Source organism: Talpa occidentalis, unplaced genomic scaffold (genome assembly GCF_014898055.3).
Source record: "Talpa occidentalis isolate TD23 unplaced genomic scaffold, MPIMG_talOcc4v2.1 talOcc4.3, whole genome shotgun sequence".
Taxonomy (NCBI): Eukaryota; Metazoa; Chordata; class Mammalia; order Eulipotyphla; family Talpidae; genus Talpa; species Talpa occidentalis.
Window position 1 is genome coordinate 147,353,947 of NW_023603184.1, and position 20,369 is coordinate 147,374,315.

The window sequence follows — 20,369 nt, forward strand, 5'->3', positions numbered from 1 at the left end:
ACCTTCTGTAGCCCAAGTCCTTCTGTAGGACTTCCAGACATACCTCTGCCAGGTCCATAAACCATAAGGTCATTTGGCCTTTGAGTGCCCCAGCCATCTGCTCGCAATAAAAGCACAAACTCTCTACTGAACAGAAAGTTCATCATACAGCAGAGTCATTGTTCATTTCATCCCCCCAGCCTGGTGCCCCTCCAGCACTCCCCAGCCTCACGCGGTGCCGGACCGCTGACAACAGCAGACGTCACGCCACCCCGAGAAGGGTCTGCAGTCCCTGGACTCCAGTTTCAGCAGAATGTTCCTTCGTGCCCAAAGAGGAGCTAGCAGGTGCAAAGCAGAAGTCCTTAGGACAATCCAGAAGTTACTAGCGTTCCTGCCGTTTACCCAGTATTACTGAATTCCTCTCGTTTCCATCCCGTCCACCCCAATAACTAAGCTCTTGAAAGGAAAAGGACAAAAATTAATTCAAAATGCTTCTTAGACCTAAATGTAAAACACAAAACTATAAAAATCCTAGAAGATAGTACAAAGAAAATCTAGATGACCTTGGTTTAGTGATGACTTTTTAGATACACTGCCAGTGACTTTCTATGAAAGGGAAAATTGCTAAGCTCTGGACTTCATTAAAGTTCCAATTTCTGCCTGCAGAACACACTGTCAAGAGAATGAAAAGACAAGCCATGGATGGGGAGAAAATATGTGTAAGAGACATATCTGATAAAGAGCTGTTATCCGAAATATACAAAGAGCTCTTAAAAGTCAACAATAAAAACGTGGGGAACTCCATTAAGAATAGGTCCAGGACCCTAACAAACACTTCACCAAAGAAGATATAACAAGCCCATGAAATAAGCTTATGAAAAGATACTCCACGTCATATGTCATTAAGGAGGTAACTGTTAAAATGACAATGGACGCCAGTACACACCCCTCGGAATGACCAAAATCCACGACACTGACTACGGCAAATGCCGGTGAGGATGTGGACAACAGGAGGAACTCATTAATTGCGGAGGAGAATGAGAACTGGTGTGGCCACTTTGGAAAACATTTTGGCTGTTCCTTATACAACTCGAAGTATTCTGTGGTTCAAGCCAGCAATCGTGCTTCTTGGTGTTTACCCAAAGGAGGTGAACACTTGTGTTCGCACAAAAACCTGCTCATAGATGTTTTTAGCAACTTTATTCATATTTGCCAAAACTTGGAGGCAACCGTCATGTCCTTCAGCAGGTGCTGGATAAACCGTGCACGCCTGAATAAAGGGGATGTTCTTTGGCACGAAGAAGTAAGCTCTCAAGCCCTAGGAAGACGTGGAGGAAACTTAAATGCACGTTACTAAGTGAAAGAAGCCAGTCTTTAAAAGCTACATACTATGTATGATTCCAAGTATGTGACATTCTAGAAAAAGCAAAACTGGAGAGTGTAAAAAAAAAACGACAGATCAGTGGTCGCCAGGGGAGGTAGGGAGGGATGACTGGGTAGGGCACAGAGGGTTTCAGTGACACAGAAACTCCTTGGCATGATGCTGTCAGTGATGGCTGCATGTCATTGCACACGTGTGTAAGCCATAACATGTGCCACACCAGGAAACTATGTGGGTTGTGACAACCAGTCATCAGTTATGACAGTTGCACCAGCAGGCGGAAATGTTGATCCATCATAGAGACTGCACGGAGCGGGGCAGGGTAGGTGGTATACGAGAAGATACCTTTTGATCTGTGAACCTAAGATTGCTCTAAAAAGATTAAATCCATTTTTAAAATAATTTAAAGGGCCAGGGGAGGAGGTGATTCTTCTAGCCTTGACTGTAACCCTAAGGAGCTGGCGGTCCTGATGCTTGTGGGCCACGTTCTACTCCCCCATCCTGGTCAGCCCAGCCATTGGCAGTGATGTCTTGAACTGCACAGTGGAGGTTGCCCTCCTGCTCCACAGGGATTAGCACAGACGTGCATTGTCCCAGACGGAAGCTGGAGTTGTCTGTCAAGTCACAGCAACCCTCCCTAGGAAGGTCTAGCATTCCCTCGCGTCTGTGCTCGCTGGATCCCTACAGCCTAGACCAACCCTGCACCTGGGGGGTTGGCATCTCGTTTCTTCGGGGCCTCAGCTTCGCCTGCCATTCATACTAGGAGAGCAGAACCTGAGAGTCTAGAACACGCTCTGAGCCAGAAGCTGCATGGTCTTCCCAACCCAATTACAGCGAATAGTGTGACATGAGCAGGAAGGTGTGCATTATGCACAGTAGTGCCGAAAAGATCCAGAACCTTCAGGGAGGTGGCTGGCGGTGTCTTCCTCCAAGCGAGGGACATTCTGCACCAGACTTGGCTAGTGTGAGAGTGGCTGCACCCCTGTGCAGACCCCATGCAGTGAAGAAAGCGCAGCATTCTCTCCATATAGATTCAAGTGTTTGAGATTCTTCTAAGCAGGTGGCTTTCTCCTTTCCAGCTGCTGCCTTCTCCTTCTATAACCAGGAATGATGTTTCAGAATCAGAAAATGAAAAAATAAATTGGGTTAAATAACTGAGCATGTTTACTTTTCTGTTCTCTTTGGTTTTGTGATTGTTACAGTTCTAGAATTTCTCTTCAGGACCGCAGAATTGGGATTCTGCTCCTTAGCTCCGAAAGCAGGCAGCTGGGCGGAGGACGGTGCGGGACCAGGGGAGGCGGGAGCCCCTGCTTCCCGGCGCTGCCCCAGCTTGGCAGGGCGTGCTGGCCCGCGACATGGGCAGCGGCTGGGCATTCCGATTCCTTCAAACCACTGCTGTGACCTTTCCTCCTGCTCGTTTGTGTTTCCTAAAGGACTGTGTCCAGGAATTTCCCTGCTGTTTTCACTTTGCCTATGAAGGTCTTCTAAAAACGGGGTGAGCTGCCTTCACCTCCTACAGATTCTCCATTTCTCACTTGGCAGCTTATGTCTCCCACCCTCCTCCGAGAGGGGAGGAGAGTGTGGGGTGGGGGCCCCGTTGACTTCCCATCTAGAGGGAGTGTGGTTCTGATTTCATTCGAGTCTACTGTCTACGTAGCTGATGTCAGCTGGCCCAGGAGTCAGCCGGTAGGTAAGATGTGGGACAATGACACAGATCTGAGGTCCAGGTACCAGCTTGCTGTCCCTTAAATGCAGTTCCTTTTCTTTGGAATCACTCTGTGAACAATAGGGCGTACTCAGGAGGGAAGATAAATTTCACTATTTCCTATTTAAATCCTCAATATTTGCTATTTGAAAACCGTTTTTTGACCAAAGATGGATATCAGAACATCTGTCTACCCCAGCTTAGGGCTGCCCATCTCCAAAGGCACGACATCCACCCGTGAGTGGCTCTCCAGCTGCCTTCTTGCGTAGGGAAACACAACGTAATGATGAATGTTAAGATGATTTTTAAAAATACGTGTGTTAAAGTTTTCAAAATAAAAGAAAACCTAAACAATTGAACCCAAACCTACATTTTCTGCTCATTGGCCCAAACTCTCAGTGTGTTATTTTAGGTGTGAAACAGCTCAAGTGAAAGTTCACCCATAAATCTCTGATATTATATTGGGTCTGCTCTATAATAGAGATCAAAGATTGGGATTGGAAGCCTGTCTCAGCATGGAGGCCAAGGAGTTTAAGATGTTCCTGTCTGGCCCCAGCAGGTGTGCTGATATTTTGTTAATGTCAAACTGCATAGCAAAGAGTTGGTCAGATTCAGAATTCATGGACGTGTTGATAAGAAAACTCAGCAGAGGTGTAGCCTGGCAAATGAGTGATCTCTTTCTCTTAAGTCATGTCAGCGTGGAGTGGAGAGCCAGCAGAGTGTCCTGGTCACTAAAACCTCGAAGTCCCCAGAGAAAAAAAGAAAAACCGCATTCTCAGGCTCCGGGAAAGTGGGCCCAGCGGGCGTGGGGGAGGTTTGGGTGCCAGCCAGGCCTAGCTGCAAGGTCAGGAGAGGCGCTGGACCCCTCCTGGCCCTGGAGGACCCCCCGGTGGGTGTTGACTTCTGGCCACTGAGCTACTGTAGGCCGTGTCGCCACTCGTCCCTCTGTCCCTCCCCCAGATGACTGATTCTTCTCTTCTGTGGCCCTTTCCTTGGTCACAGGGCTGTCCTGGCTAACCCGCTGCTGAACTTGGCCAGCCTGCCCGCTGTGGCTTTAGCAGATGTTTCTGCTCTCTGAGGCTAATATAAGATTTTATAGTCTTGGTGGTACCCCCACCCAGCTGCCTTGGGCAGTGGTGTATTTACCTAAATGATCAATTTCTCTCAACTCTCCCAGGCCCTAGTCCGCAATGCTTAGAAAGTCGGTGTCCCAGCTCAGCGGTCTTTTATACATGAGCAGTTTTTAAGCCCCGTCCTGGCCCAATGTTGGTGCTGGCCCTGAAGCGGCACCCTCACGCCCCTTCCCTGCACTGCTGCCCTAAGTCTTCACACACTTTGCGTGTGTTGAGTACCAGCTGTGTGCCAGGAGCCAGGTAGATAAGGATGAGAGGTGCTGGTCTGGCCCAGGGGTGGTCAGCTGGCCAGACTTGTAAGGGACAGTGGTGCCCAGGGGTCACAGAGTGCTGCCGAGGAAGCTGGAGAGAGAAGTCGTGTCAGCCTGGGCTGGTGGTGGGAGAGGAGCTGCTCCACAGGCCAAGAAGAGCAATTGATTTTTGAACATGTTTCAGATCCTGAGTAGAAAACTAGGGAGCGGAGGTGAGTAGGAAGGGCACCGCAGGCAGATGCAGGAGAAAGCCTGGAGCAAGTGGAGTTTGGAATCCTGGGGTGTGAGCTACAGAGGGAGCCAAGAGATACATTTACAGACAGCGGCCTGGAGCAGCAGGCTCAGGATCTGGGCTTCATCTGTGGGGGGGCCAGGGTCTCCTCTGCCCAGGAGAGAGCATCCTGCCAGCGCGTGTTGCTGAAGAATGCTGGGAAAAACAGCTCTCAGCACCACGCTTCTCCCGCCAGTGTAGCCCCTTGAGGCTTTGAGTAACACTACAAAACAGGCAGGGATCGTTGCTCCCAGAGCCCTAGGAGCATTCACCGAGGTGGCCGGGTCCAGACGGGCCCCAGGACAACGGGAGTGGTAGGTGTCTTCATCCTGGTGACAGAATGGATGTGCTGAGCCAAGAGCACCACACTTCACCCCAAACTGCTGTCCCCTCCCAACCTGGCCATCCTTGTCACCCAACAGTTGGGCTATGCTTCCCACTGTTGCACTGGCTGTCTCTGTGGAGATGAGTCCGGGGCCTTCTGCCAGCCCCGGCACGCGCTCCCGCCACCGGCGTCCCTTGGTGGTGCAGGGGCTCGGCTTTCTGGCGGCCTCTTGGTCCCACTGAACGTGTCTGGGCCCTTCCTCATTCTCAGGACAAGCAAAAAAATCAGTTAAGGAAGGGAGAGGCGACGTGTCCTCATAGAGGTGAGGTTGCAGGTTGTCACTGGGTGGGGTCTAGTAAGAAGATGCAGAAGTCTGGAAAATAATCAGGAAATCTTTCCCAGAGTAATCTCCACTCAGGCTTCTACAGCTGGTTTAGGAGACTGTTAGAATATGTCCCAGTGGAGACTGAAGTGTCGGTACTTGCCAGCAAAGACAGAGGCACAAGAAATAGTTGAGAGAGATTTGGAGCGTAAATCCCACGGGACTGGGGACCTGACTGGCTGCTGGGGTGGTGGGGAGAGGAGCGTGCAGGAATCACGAGATAATATCCAGTTGTGTTGTGTGGAGGGGTGTGTGTTGCTTTTGTTGTTGTTTGCTTATTTAACTAGGTATAGGGCGTTGCCCTTATCAGAGATAGGAAATCAGCGAAGGAACAGGTGCAGGGAGGCGACTGAGCAGGGCCCTCAGCGCACGGAGTTTGGCGTGTGAGTGGACATCCGGGTTGAGGGGTCCCGCATGCAGCATGAGTTCCAAGGTGTTCCAGGGAGTGGCCGGGCTGCACATGCAGGCAGGAGCTGGACTTGCAGATCAGTGGCCGAGCAAACCCAGGAGCGAAGGCCTGGCGAGAGGAGAGAGCAGGGTGCTGAGGGTGGGCACCGCCCGTGACTCCGCCGCTGACCCGGGAGGGCCTCGAAGCATTAGCACAGCCTAGAGTGTGTCAGGAGCATGCCCTGGGCAGGTGGTCATTTGTGGGCCACAAAGGAAGACAAGGTTCTGGGCGAGCTGTTGTCCAGGTTTATTCTAAGGCACAGGCCTCGACATCTCTATGGCCTACGTTTTAATTTCTTATCACCTAAAATTTCTACAATGAACATGTTATTTTTTGTAATTAAAAAAATGTCATGTTGAGTTGAGAAGTGAAAGGAAGGTGAGAATGAAAATAGCCAACTATTTTAAGATGCTTTACATGAGAAATGACGTGGGGGGGGGGTCCCCGAGGGAGAGGGTGAGCCAGACTGGGGAGGGGAGTGCTGTTTGTGTTGTTGGGGAGAGACCGACCTTGATTTTACAGTTTATGGGCTAGAGAAACAGCAGAGCAGGGAGCTGGCCGAGGGCCGGGCTTCGGACAGCAGGATGCTGGTGAGATAGCAGGCCCAAGCCCCCCCCCCGTGAAAATTAGGAGGAGGGGCTTTGGGGAGAAAGTGACTGAAGGAGAGGACTGGGCAGGGGCGAGTGGCAAAAGCAAGAAAAGCTGATTGTAAGCTTGAAGGTGGCGTTCGTGGAGCCAGCACAGTGAACCTGAAGGAATCATCCGAGCGGCCCATCTTGAGTTGTGACGCTAAGAGCAAGACAGAGCACACCAGGAAACCATCCAGGGCTCACAGCAGCTGATGAGAGTCAGCAGTGTCTCACTTAGCTCCGGGGGAGAACTTGCTTCCTGCGCCAGTTCCAGTGTCTTCCCCGCATCTCCCCTGCCTGGGAGCCTCCACGTCAGATATCACAGGGACCCTCGCTCCCTGAAGTAACAGGCCTTTTGTCTGAGGAAGGGCCTTACCAGGTGGGGCTGTCTGGGTCTCAGACTGGACACCCGCTCAGCTACCCCGGCCACAATCAGGCCCAATTTATGAGCTGCCTGACTTACGTGACAAACCACAATTGGGGTTGGGACATCTTCATCTTCATTTCTCTCCCTCTCAAGACGGAGGACTAACTGCCCATTTAAGAAGTTTATTCATGTAAAGGGTCTCTTCTCTGAATTCCATCAGAATTCTACCCCAAGAGCCGGTAAAATTTTGTTAAAAGGAATGTCTTTAAAAACTTTGATATAATCATACTACCTAAAATGTTTCCCTACTGAGCTTCTTCATGATCGCAGAGACTCTGGCGCCTGACCGCGGCATGTGGATATGGGGACGCCGTGATCTTTTAAGACGCAGGACACCAAGGAGTGGTGGTAACTGGCAACCACAGAGGGGGCATGAGATTCTAGGAGGGAGGAGACATAACAGTTGATCTTGTCGCTAAAACACTAGCAGCCTATGAAATGCGTAGGAATAGGAGCTCCAGTGGCGCAATCGGTTAGCGCGCGGTACTTATATGAAATGCGTAGGAATAGACGTTTCAATAGAAGTCTCTACTGCTCCCACCATGGGTTCCAGGAAATGTTTGCGTGATGTGATACGCAGCAAGCGCAGAGAAAAAGAGATGATTCATCTACTGGGGGGGAAGTCATTCATTTGCAGACAAGAAGTGCCTGCTGTGTGTCAGGGACAGGATAGAGATGGAACATTCCTGGAGAGTCCAGGTCTGGTGGGTGGGAGAGGCACATAAAGGAACAATTGGGGCAAGTGGGAGAGCCAGAGAGGAGTGGCGAGCGTGGGGTGGGCGCCGTGCACACTCCCCTGAGGATCCAGATCAGCTTGTGGAGATGAACTGCATCGTAAGGGATGTGGAGATGAACTGCATCGTAAGGGATGTGCAGAAGTCACCTAGAGAGGTGTTACAGAAAGGGGGAACTAGCCAGCATTAGGTGAGCAGGCAGGAAGGGGGAGCGCCAGACAGAGGCTGAAGGGGAAAGCTGAGTCAGGCGACCAGAGGCCCTTGTGGGCCCTGCAGTGGCCGGTGAACTGACTTATTGAGCGTCTTCTAGATTGTTTCACTAATAAGAAAACTGAAGCTCAGAGAATGTATTAGTTTGCCCGAACTGGGCAGGAGGAGATGGGCCCAGGATCAGATCCCAGGGCCATCTGGCTTCAAAGCCTTTGCCCCCTTTCTTGCCCTGTGCTGCCCATGAGGCTGGACTTCGCTCTCTTGGTTAATGGTCTTTAGACATCTTAGTGGTGAATGCCTTTTTGTCGATTAAATCTTAAACCCCAAGTTCCAGTATACAAAAGCAGATCGAATTGTACTTCATTAGCATAAATTTCTCCTATATTTAAATTTTTAACACTTATGAGATCAACTAATGAAAATAGTAACTTCCTTTTTAATAAACTCCCTTATATTGGAATAATTTAAGATTTCCAGGAAAGCGGCACAGATAGTACAAAAGGATCCCAGATTCACCACTCCCCAAACCCCCACCCCTGTGTCTTCTTTCTGTGCCAGCATCCTGCTTTGCATTTAGTTATAATGACTTTCTTTTGACAAACTTGAAAAAATGAAGTCAGGAATTATGTTAATTCTCAAATGCTCATCTTTGTGATTCAAAGTAAGATGCTGCCTTGAACATTTAGGAAAACTTACAAACTACCTGTGAACAAGGTATGAAGCCAGGGGCTGCAAGCATGTGGTTGAGCAGCCTGCACCCAGAATACTGTCTTAAGGTTATCCGGATAGTACAGCCCAGAGGGGGAGCCAAGAACACATGCCCAACAAATTTATTCGACCTTTCCTAGTCTGCTAGGGCTGCCCGGCGTATACTATGGACTGGGTGGATTAGCAGAAATTTATTTTTTTCACAGTTCTGCAGCCTGGGAGCCCAGATCAAAGTCCCTGCCAATTGGTTTCTAGGGAGGACTCTTCTGACTTGTAGGTGTCTGTGTCCTCATGTGACCTTCCCTCGCCCCGGTGCAGGGTCGAGAGGGGGTGGGATTATCACTGTATAGATCAGGCCCCGCCCATACAACCTCATTTAACCTTAATTGCCTCCTAAAGACCCCACCTCCAAATACAGTCATTTCCAGAATTAAGGCTTCAACTTGGGGGGTGAGGGACGGGCACAATTCAGTCCATAGCATAGTCCAAAAGCTGAAATTATGTGGAATCTTCATAATTCAGCCTCAAGACAGTGTGACTATTGTACTGTAGTGTCTCCATTCTGTACAGTATGTTTATGCAGGTGGAGATGTGGTTTTCTTTGGTAAAACACTTGCCCGTGCAAGAAAATGTTAAATATTTTGTTCACACTTTAATACTCATTGAGTAAGTTAACGAAAACTATAATAGAGTTTCATCTAACAGTTACTGCAAAAGTCATGGCAAGAAAAACACTTCCAAAGTGATTTTTAAAATGCTATTACCAGAAGTTTTCCGGTGGTCATTAGATTTTTACATAGGCATTAATAAAGCTACTACATCCTTCAGGATAATGCCAAGCAATGCCATACAATTATTGTTATCTCTCTGGCCCATGTGCTCTAGAATTTACTTTTGGATGCCAAAGGTCATTTACTGTACTGGAAAGGGTGCAGGTGCAGACACTTCACATGGAATGAAAACCACTGGGGTTTGGTTTGTGTTTGTTGATAAAGACGCCAAACTAGCTGACTTTATCTCAGCTGGTGGGTGGACCCTCTTACCTATTTCTCAGTGACTTAACACTGCAAACCAAGTGGGTCCATGGTAGATGTATTGACTGTTGATGCTGGCAATTTTAGTTTTGGAGGTGGGATGAATGGTAATACCATGGGCTGGGTGGATTAGCATGGTAATACCATTAATCAAGAAAATTATGTGAAGAGGAACAGATTGAAAGGTAGGAAAGAGAGAACTTGAAGTGTCTTCAGGTGATCCAGGTAGAGAGAAATACCTGGAATTCTTTGGAATTTTGATAAAAACAAGTAATATTCTGTGGTAGCTATAAGTCGTCATCTTAGAAGACTTTTTTTTTTTTTAATAAAGAGGGTTTACCATTGAATCTGGGTATTATGGGAAAGAAATAATTTAGGCTTAAAAAACTACAAAATGGGGCCTCCCTGGTGACGCAAGGGGTTAAGACGCAACCTATGAAGCTAGCCGCAGCCACTGCAGCACGAGTTCGATCCCCAGCCAGGGAGCTACCCAAATGGTGCAGCAGACCTCTCCTGTCTCGCCCAGCTGCTCCCCTCAGCAGTGTATTTCAGTCAGTCTGCCTGTTCTATTCCCCACTCTGTCTCTGGTGTTCTGTTCCCCACTCTGTCTCTCACCCTCCCCACACACACACACCTCTGGCCTGTACCCTGGCTCTTGTATGCATAAATAAATAAATCTTTTTTTAAAAAACCTGCAAAATGGGTAACTGGTTGACCACAGTATTCATCTAAAGAACCTAAATTTAGGAACCTTTCCATTCTGTTGCTGCAGTGATATTTTATTGGAGAATTCTATTAATGCTCCAACATATGATTTGGTAAATTGTGGTATTTTCAATAACTAAGGTATTGATCAAGCACTTTTACTTGGATGAAACCCTGTCACAAGTTTACACAACCCTTGGGTTCTTTTTTTCTCCCAGCTTTACTGAGTCATTGATGCATGTAACTATATATGTGTAAAGTGTATGATGTGATGATTGCCAAGATCAAGATAGTCAAACATCCCTTACCTCTGATGTTACTTTTCCTCTTGTGTGTATGAGGGGCTGTGCTTAGGATCATCACACAGAGAATTCAAGTGTGCAGTAGTACCATGTTAACTACAGCTACCCTGTCCTTCCCTACATTCTGGGACTTATCCATTTAATAACTGGCCTACATCTCCCCATTTCTCCCTCCTCCCAGCCCTTGGCAAACATCATGTAGATGATACCATGCAGAATTTGTTTTTCTCTGTCTGGTTCATCTCAAATAGCATAGTACCCTCCAGGTTTATCCATGTTGTTGCAAATAGCAGGATTTCCTTCTTTTTAATGACTGAATATATTCCATTATATAGGGATATATGTAATTCATGAGTAAGAAAGTATAAAATGTAAGATATCTATATATATGTAATATATATATATATATATATATATATATATTTCTTACCCATTCCTTTATCAGCTAACATTTAGGTTGTTACCATATCTTGGCTATACTGAATAATGCTACAGTGAACATAGGAGCACAAATATCTCTTCAAAGTATTGATCTTATTTCCTTTGAATATATGCCCAGAAATATGCTGGATCATATGGTAGTTCTATTGTTAACTTTTAAATCCCCCTCCATACTATTTTCCATAATGGGTATACCAATTTCCTTTCCCATCAGTGGTACACACAGTTATCTTTCTCCTCATCCTTGCCAACATTTGTTGTTATTTATCTTTTTCATAATAGCCATCCTAAGAGGTGTGAAGTGATATGGAAATTAAGAAAGCAATCCCATTTACAGTAGCATCGAAAAACAATATAGTATTTAGTAATAAATTTAACCAAGGAGATAGAAGACGTGTACTGAAAACTATAAAACACTGATGAAAGAAATTGAAGAAACAAATAAGTGGAAAAGCATTCTGTGTGTTTGGATTGGAAGAATTAATATTGTTTTAAAAACCATAGTATCTAAAGTGATCTACAATGCAATCTCCATCAAAATTCCAATGACATTTTTTCCACAGAAATAGAAAAAAACTACCCTGAAAATTCATATGGAACCACAAAGGACCCCAAATAGCTAAAGCAATCTTGAAACAAAGCTGGGAACATCATATTTCCTGATTGCAAATTATAATACAAAGCTATAGTAATCAAAACAGTAGCCTAGAAATAAACCCATGTATACATGGTCAACTACTCTCTTTTTTTTTAACTGATGTAACATTGGTTTACATCACCACTATGGTCAATTATTCTTTGACAGGTGTGCTAAGAACACACAATGGGGAAAGGATTATCTCTTTAATCAACAATATTGAGAAAATTGGATATCCACATGCAAAATAGTGAAACTGACTCCTACCTTATGCCACACACACAAAAATTAACTTGAAATGGATTTAAGACTTAATTATAGGACTTTGGGTTCTTAAGATTATACTTCAACTGAAAGTACTACCCACAAGTATAAATCCTTCTTGAATCTGTAAAAAATGCAGTAATTTTTCATGGCAACAGCATGTATTTCTCTGGGTTACTGGTTATTTTCACCTTTTCAGCTCACATTCACCTTTGGCTGTAGAGGCTCACAGAAAGGCTCAGGTGGTAGGGGCCTTTCTGTAGTTTTGGGGGGAAATTGCTGCTTCCATCTGTGCTTGCTCTGGAGAACCAGTCTATTCACCACTGCTCTGCCGTCTGGGCTGCTCCCAGGCGCCCACGCATTGGAGAAAGCTTCTCATGGCCTGTTTTCTGCTTGCAGGTGATCCCCATGCTTCCCAGGCTGCTGTGCGAGGAGCTGTGCAGCCTCAACCCCATGACCGACAAGCTGACCTTCTCAGTGATCTGGACGCTAACTCCGGAAGGCAAGGTAACAGCCTACGTGTGTGTCCTTCCCATTCCCCGAGTCCCTGGTAGTAGGTTGGGGGTTGGAGAGAGCCTGCAGCCCTGGAGCCTCTTCTAAGAAACTGTCCATGTCATTTAGAAGGTAAGACTGCCCCTATGCAATCGTAAACAAATTACTTATTTCTAGTCTTTTAGACAAAGGAAGAACCTATATAAAAGAAGGGTATGGAGGGGAGGCCTTGTGTAAACAAAGAGGGTGTAAATGAAGGTGCGTGTGGACAGGCAGAGGCAGGAGCAGCCTGGGCTTCAGTCGGGAGAGCAGGCCTCTTGTGGAGGAGGCCATTTGGAGACAAGGGGAGAGAGGGTCTGGGAAAGACCAGGGCTATGTCATTGTGTGGGATGACCGGGAAGCTTGAAGAAACAAGTAATTGGAAAAGCATTCAATTCAGTTAGCAAGGAAGTGCCATCATCAAGGGACAGGTGATGAAACCATGGGCCAAGAATGATAGGAAAAGAATGTCAGCAGGCTTTCCCTAAATATAGAGCGTAAATGAGACAGATAAATAAAAAGTGACTCTGGTCTCCTCCCCAAAACAAAAACATTTCTAGATAATGATTAAGGAAGCTACAGTGCCTCTGCATGGGATGGGACGCTGTTCACGAAACTGCTGCTAAATATTATGCTGTTACTAAAGCTGTTACAAAGACCATGTAAGAACAGGGGAAATGTTTATGTTGTAATATTAAATGGAAGTTTAAAAAAAAGATATTTAATTATAAAGAGGTTTCAAGTAAGATGGAGGATCAAATACCCACATTTGCTTTCATTCCTTCCCAAAACCTCACTAAAACAACAGTGAAAAGATTTTTTTTTTTAAGACATAAACCCACAAGGACAAAGAGAATGGGAGAGGAGACAACAGCAACAAAATTTTGGAAGCTGGGAAGCAGATGGATGAGTGGTAACTGACTTAGCAGTCCTGAGAAAGCTGAATCCTGAGCCAACAGTAGGAAAAGCCAAGAAACAACCCAATTTACACAGCAGAACCCTAAAAAAACCTCAGAAATCGACAGCACCATTAACTCTGTATAATGGGGAGGAGGCCGGTGAAGACAAGACTACCCATAGACTTGGTGGACAGTTTTTTTTAAAGGCGCCCCTCCTGTGAGTTTGAAGAAGAGCACCAATGTATGGTCTGGGCAGGGTATGGTGAAGGACGTGAACGAGAAGGCCCAGCACAGGGACGATGGTGCTGCCCTAGGGAAGGCTGCGTGTGGGCACGGCCGACGTGGAATTCCAGCTTTCTTTTCCAACTGGCCCCAGAATTCTAGAAGCCACGCCTATACTCTTGAATCAGGAGATGGGAAAATCTTTCTCTGATGAATCTGAGTGGTGAAGAATAAAGACTTGAAGATAATAACCGCAAGGGTTTCCCCACCAATAGTCCAGCTGTATCACCCCACAATCAGTAAGCTCTACCCACACAATCAGAGCATTTGAAGATTTTACTAAAAATCAGCCTTTTTGTATTTCACCTTCATATATGAAGTGACCAAGACAAAGCCTACAACATGAAATCGAAAACTAAGGTAGACCACAGAGGGAGAAAAGAGACTATTATTATATCCTCAGAGGAATTTTCTTACAGGAAATAGTATTTATATTACAAGACCTATATACTTTAAAAAGGAAACACTGAGGGTGGGGGAAGGAACTCTTGGAAATTAAAGACGTGATAGAAGAAATAAATGAAAACTCAAGATTCTGGTTGGAATATAAAATGGAAGAAAAGATAAGAAAATTAGCAGCCCAGTCCTAGATATCCAACATCTATTCCACAAGCATTCAGAAATAGAGAAAGAGAAAACAGAGGGGAAGAAATGATAGCCAAAATAAATCAAAGAAATGCCCAGTGGCTGCAAGGTATGACTTTCCAGACTGGAATAGCCCTCCAGCCTGGTGGAGATATCATTTCCAAGCCATGCTGTCATAAAATTTCAGAACACTGAGGACAAAGAAAGAGTCTTTCCTGTTTTTGTTGTGTTGTTCTGTGTTGGTTTATTTTTTTCCCTGAATCCAGGTCTTTCTTGACTTACTCTTAGAAGGTTAAAAAAAAAAAAAAAAAGTCAGGTACATTAGATCAGAACTCAGAATAACTTAAGGTGTTTCTATCTCAGCCCTAGAAGCTAGAGGATAGTGAAGCAGAACTTCCTGATCTGAAAGACTGTGATCTCATGCTAAAGTTCTATACCCAGCTAAGCTATAATAAAATGGAAGTGTAGAAAAGATGTTTTCAAGCAAAGTCTTTAAAAAAAGTGCCTCTCATCCAGCTTTCTCAGGAAGCTACCCATAGATGGGGTTTCCCAAAACGAAGGAGCATCTCACGAAAGAAGAAGCAGTGAGTCAACAAAGGCTTGGGATTCAAGCCTAAACAGGACCAGTAATATGTGATGGGCCACGTTGTCTTGACCCCAGACACTCCATTCTGTTGTGCAGGAAAGTAAATGTACAAAGAGGAATGAGCGTGACTGTGTTCGGGGTGGCAGGCTGGAATTTGGCCCACAGGACTTCCAGCTGACTCCTAACCTGGCTGAGGTGGTGGAGAAAGTTCCTCAGGTGCCAGCTCCACCCAAGTGAGAAGGCAGCTGGTGGGGCGGGAGCCTGTCAGAAGGTTCTCAGAGAGATCTCTGAGGAAATGGGATCTTTAAAATTCCTTTGTGTTTGAATTTCTTGAGAAATTATTTAGACCAGAAGTTACCAGACTTTTTCATCTCAGGATCTGTTATACTAAAAAATTATCTAGATTCTTAGAGGTCTCTTGTCTATGTTGATTACCACCACTTGTCATGTTAGAAATCGAAATTAAAGCTTAAATATTCACCCATTTCAATTAAAATAACAACATACTATCAAATAAAATGTTAGGAAAAATAACTGCTAACATAACAATCAGGAGAAAAGTGTGACATTTTCACAGATCTCTTTCATGTGTGTCTTAAAGAAGACATTAAACTGGATTTCATATTTGCTCCTACATTCAATTTGTTACAATTTAATAAATTCAAGTTGCTCAGATTGATGTATATGAACAAGATCCAGCTTTAGCCAGATATGTAGTTGGAAAGGAAAGGAATATTTTAATGGCTTTTTCAAATAATTATGGATATTCATCTTTGTGTTACACCAAAGTCTGACTAGTAGTTTCTTTTTTTTTTTAAGAATTATTTATGCATACAAGAACTGGGGTGGCCAGAGGTACAAGGGGTGAGAATTCACCAGAGACAGAGTAGGAAGCAGCACAGGTAGATCAACTGAAATACACTGCTGAGGGGAGCAGCGGGTGAGACAGGAGAGGTCTGCTGGGCCATGTGGATTAGGTCCATGACCCCTCATGTCACTGTATTTGTATGTGTCTCTATCAGGAGATAATTAGAGTTAAATGAGGCCACAGAGTTGGATCCTGACCTGGTAGAATGAAGGTCCTTCAAAGAAGAGAGCTTGCCCTTTGCTCCTTCCACAAGGACACAGTGAGAAGGTGGCCATGTGCAAACCAGGATGGGAGCACTCAACAGGGACTCTTCAGCTTCCAGAACTGAGAAACAGTTGTCAGTTGCTAATCCCCACCAGTCTATGGTATGGGGCAGCCCTGGTGGATAAATACAGTATCAGTTGAACTTCTTGTACTGGGCTGCATTAAAATCTGTGGGTCTGTTTTACACTTTGAATGAATCTTTTACCCTCACCTGATTTTTTAACATTGTGTATTGGTCATTTAGGAAATATTGGCTGTTACGTTAGTCGTCTACATCACAGCAAAAAATCACAATTGCTCACATCACTACCAACCTTAGCCAAGACTTTAAGGAAACTGATATGCATATGTGTCAAATACAAAGTCTCCAAAATTCTAGTTTTGGTGAAAGCTCAGATTTTTATCATTGGCAATAAATCCTGTCAGTTGTTGCCCTTAAAGTGCCAGATACGTGAGTCTAAATGACCGAGGTCTGCGTGCCAGGGGTTCGTTCAAGTGAAAGTGGTGCTCTGTGAAATAAGCAGGCAGTTCAGCTCACAGCTCAGTTACATAAATGCTTTCCCTCAAATAACCATCTTTGGCACACAGTGTAAGTGAAAAAGACAAGTACTTAAGGGTTGAGGCATAATAAAATTAATAACTTCTGTTTCATCAAGAACATTCTTACATAAACTAGCTTTTGCTGTCTTGCAAGTGTGAGGTGCTGAAGGCTCGGGACCACCAGTGCCCCATGTGGCTGTGGCCTGAGGCCCAGTGCTCCCCCTTCCAGGACTTTGGTCCATCCTAATGGGTGGATAATGCCTTAGGATTCTTATGAGAATAGATTTGATCCCAGGGCCCCCCCACCCCCAGTACTTAGACCATCCTTGAGAATCACTGTTTTTGACAGTTGGTGGAAAGTTTGAGGTAGATTAATGCACATAGTAGATTACAAGACAATTATTAATTCCAGTGGAAATAAAAAGTTGTGTTGGAAAGAAAAGGAGCACTGAGTATTTACATAACCACAATAGTTAATCCTGATGGCTCTGATGTGACTTTATTGGGAGGATGAGGGCCTGGAAGGGTTATGTGGGTTTAGTGGGGGGGGAGGGTATGTAAGTAGAAAGAAAAATAAATTCTCTTCTTCAGAGTGAAAAATAAATCTCTCTTCTTCAGAGTAAAAACTTTGTGAATAAAATCCCTGAAATGTCAGGGATAGCAGTCATGGAGGCCACATAGGAACTTGAAAATACCCAAATAATCCGTTTAAATGAGATGAAAGTGACCTCGCTTGGGGAAGCCCAGACAAGGGACGGAGGGACAGAGGGGCTGCTGTTTTTTATCACATGCCTTCAAAGCACTCTGACTTTAATTTTTTGATTTTTTTTTTTCACTTTGAAAAATTTCAAGCACACATGAATGTCAACAGCACAGTAAACCTACCTTCCTATGTTCCGGCTTCAGCTGCTGTCAACGCTTTTTTTTCCCTAAGCTACAATATTTTTAAAGAATTTTAATTTTTTTTTTTGTTTGTTTCTTGAGGTAACCGTGGTTTATATCACTGTATATATTTTAGGGGTGTCAGTTCACACCTCTACAAATGTTACCCCACCTACCACCAAAGCCCATGGGGGCTCCTTTCTCTCCTCACCCCCACGAAAATATTCTAAAACAAACCACAGACATCATGTCATTTCACTCATGCATACTTCGGTATGACTCCAAAGGCGCGGGGGCATTTCCTTCCAGAACACGGCGCCATCGCACACCTAACACTCATGCTCCTGTGCCCCATGCCAGCCCAGCTCAGCCCGTAGATACACTCCCCGATGGTCTGCAATTGATGTGTCCAAATTGAAATCAAAACAAGCTACACACACTACCTGGTTTCTATGACTCCTGTATCTGATAATAAGTTCATTTTCAAGAGTCAAGAAGCAAACATTATCTGAAATACAAAGAAGGAATTGTGCAGCCCGTGCCAGCAATCATATTTCAGTGGGGGTGGCAACATGCATGGGGGGAAAAAATGAATGGAAAAAGAGCAGAAGGAAATAAAACAGAATGCCAGGAGTGGTTGTGTTTGGGTAGTAAGACCATGAGTAATTTTTTCTACTTTTTTGTATTTTTTATTTTTTTTGAAAACCTGGATTACTTATAAATTTTAGAAATGCTTATTTTTATGAAAGTTTAACTAAACAGAAAATAAAAGCCCACAGAAGAAAATTGATTTCATTCAACAGAAAAGAGCTTTGAGCCTGAATTATGCCTGCAAGGGTTAGGCCAGAAATAAAACACTGCCTGCTCTAGTGAGCTTCTCAAAGAGGGGGGTCATGAAAGGAGACTAGGGTGGAGGTGGTCTCCGCACCTCACCTGGTCTTTGGGGCTTCTTTGGGAGCAGTGTCTAGTGACCGAGCCTCTGTCCTGAGGGGCTGGGGAGCAGGAGGGGCCGCTCAGCCTCCATCCAGCCAGGTAGGAGTAGCATGTGGCCTCGGGACAGTCCTGGAGCACGACTCCATGAGGCCGTCACCCTAACGCCCAACCCAACATGGTGCCCTGGGAGCCAGGGGGTGGTGGGTGCCCGATTGGCTAGTCCTGGAATGTGGTGACAGACGAGTGTCTTACAGTCATGTCGTGCGAAATGAGCGGTCAGATTCTGGACTCAGATGGTGTTTGTTCAAGACATAGGCCAGGAAAGCCTGAATTAAGAGGGGGTGGGGGAAATGCGTAAAGTTTATAACCAGACTGGAGTTGGGGGGAGGGCAGGGAGCCAGAGAAGCTCAGTGGGAAGGAGGTGGCTCTGCCTCGAGAGCCCAAAGGAATGAAGCAGAGGGTGGCCAGGCCCTACTTGTGGGTTTGTCTGTAATGGTGGCTTTTTTGGGTGTGAGGGCTAGGGCCGAGGAGCCAGGATGGGGCCGGCAGCTTCAGGGCGTTTTGCTGCAGGTCACTGCCGGCCTCCAGTGGAGCCCAGGAAGGTCTTGCGTTTGGTCCTGGTCTCATCCTTACAGGAGCACGTGCCTCTTCCTTTCCCTGCAGTGCCCTCATCGCTACCAGGGTCGCTCCTCTGTAGCTTCCGGAGCCGGTAATGCCTCTTCTTCTGTGACATTCCCCATCTTTCCTCCCTCCCCGAATATTCGCTCTGTTCAGAAGCTGGACAAGGCACTGAAGGTACTGGGATTAAATATGCTCCGAAGTAGAAACCTGATCGTGGATTTACAGGGAGTTGTTTTTCTCCCCTGTTTGTGTCTTCCGTGAAGAATGCGCTGTTGTCAGAGAAAAGTAAGAATTATTTTGAGATCATTTCTCCTGTCTTTTAACACCAGAGGAGAGAGACTGCAGTGTGTTTGCAGCGGGGCGGTGGGTGCACAGAAGGGAGATGTTGAAGGTGGAGCAAGGGGACATTTGGAAGCAGGTCACGAAGGAAGCAGGAAACCTGGGATCCAAGCCAGGGGGGATGAGTCCCATAGGCGGATGAGGCCCCCCGACTGTCCCAGCGCAAAGTAGTGGAGAGGGGGAACCTGGGGAGTCTGGGAAGGAGCAGGTGGATGACCTAAGGAGGTGCTGGGGCTGCCTGCTCGCCTCCCTGCATCTGCCTGTCATCCGCCTTCTGGCCACCGACACGGGCCTGCCGTCCTGCTCATCTTAACGCCCCGTAAGCAGGGCCCGCTCCCCCTCCCGGCATAGTGCTGCAGGACCCCGTACCCCAAAATGGCCAGAAGTGATTGCAGGTGAAGCACATGTGTGCCATCCCTATACTTGGTTTGTTCAGCCCCCTCGGCCAGAGGCGCAATCCCCACGTCGGGCGCCTTTACCCACAGCAGCCTCGCGCACTTCTGAGCTGCATCCCGGGCACGTGGGCGCCTCACACGCTCATGCAGCCCTTTGGTTTCCTCTCGGCCACCCGTCACAGAGCTCCACCCCCCACCCCTGCTTCCATGTCCCCCAGCCAAAGCCACACCAGTTGCGGCCCATGGAAGTTCTGTGAGACCTGAAGGATAACGCGTGCCCGTCCTGGGGCGTCTGCAGGGGCTTCCGTTACGTGTAACTTGGGGCTTCAGTTAACGGTAAAGAAATAGAGTGATGGGTTTTGTGTTCCTTCCTCGGAATCCTGTGGTTATCTTGCCCAAGCTGCGTCCTGGGAGAGACAAGAGCTTCAAAGCTGATTCCAGAAGAGCCCTCCCAGCGCCAGCACAGGCAGGCAGACTGTGTTATTTCAGGCCTGCAGCGACCCCCTGGGAACGGGGAACAGCACCGCTGTGTCTTCTGACCCTGCTGGCCCAGTCCGCTGGGGAAGGCACCAGACAGAGACTTGCCTGAGGTCACTTCAAGGCAGCAGCCGACTACATCGTGTGCTCGGATTTTGCTCTGAAGCCTTGGAATTAAAATAAGAATCCAAAGTAAAAAAT

The 20,369-nt window shown here is 46.3% G+C and overlaps 1 protein-coding gene across 5 annotated transcripts in view; it reads left to right on the forward strand.

Annotated features, from left to right (window-relative positions):
• DIS3L2 (DIS3 like 3'-5' exoribonuclease 2) overlaps positions 1–20,369 on the forward strand; it is a 282,840-nt gene that overhangs the window by 199,187 nt on the left and 63,284 nt on the right. For all 5 annotated transcript variants that reach the window (XM_054700163.1, XM_037524233.2, XM_054700164.1 and 2 more), the window contains one exon: positions 12,366–12,473. In XM_054700163.1, coding sequence (XP_054556138.1) covers positions 12,366–12,473 — 108 coding nt within the window. The remainder of the gene's footprint in view (positions 1–12,365; positions 12,474–20,369) is intronic.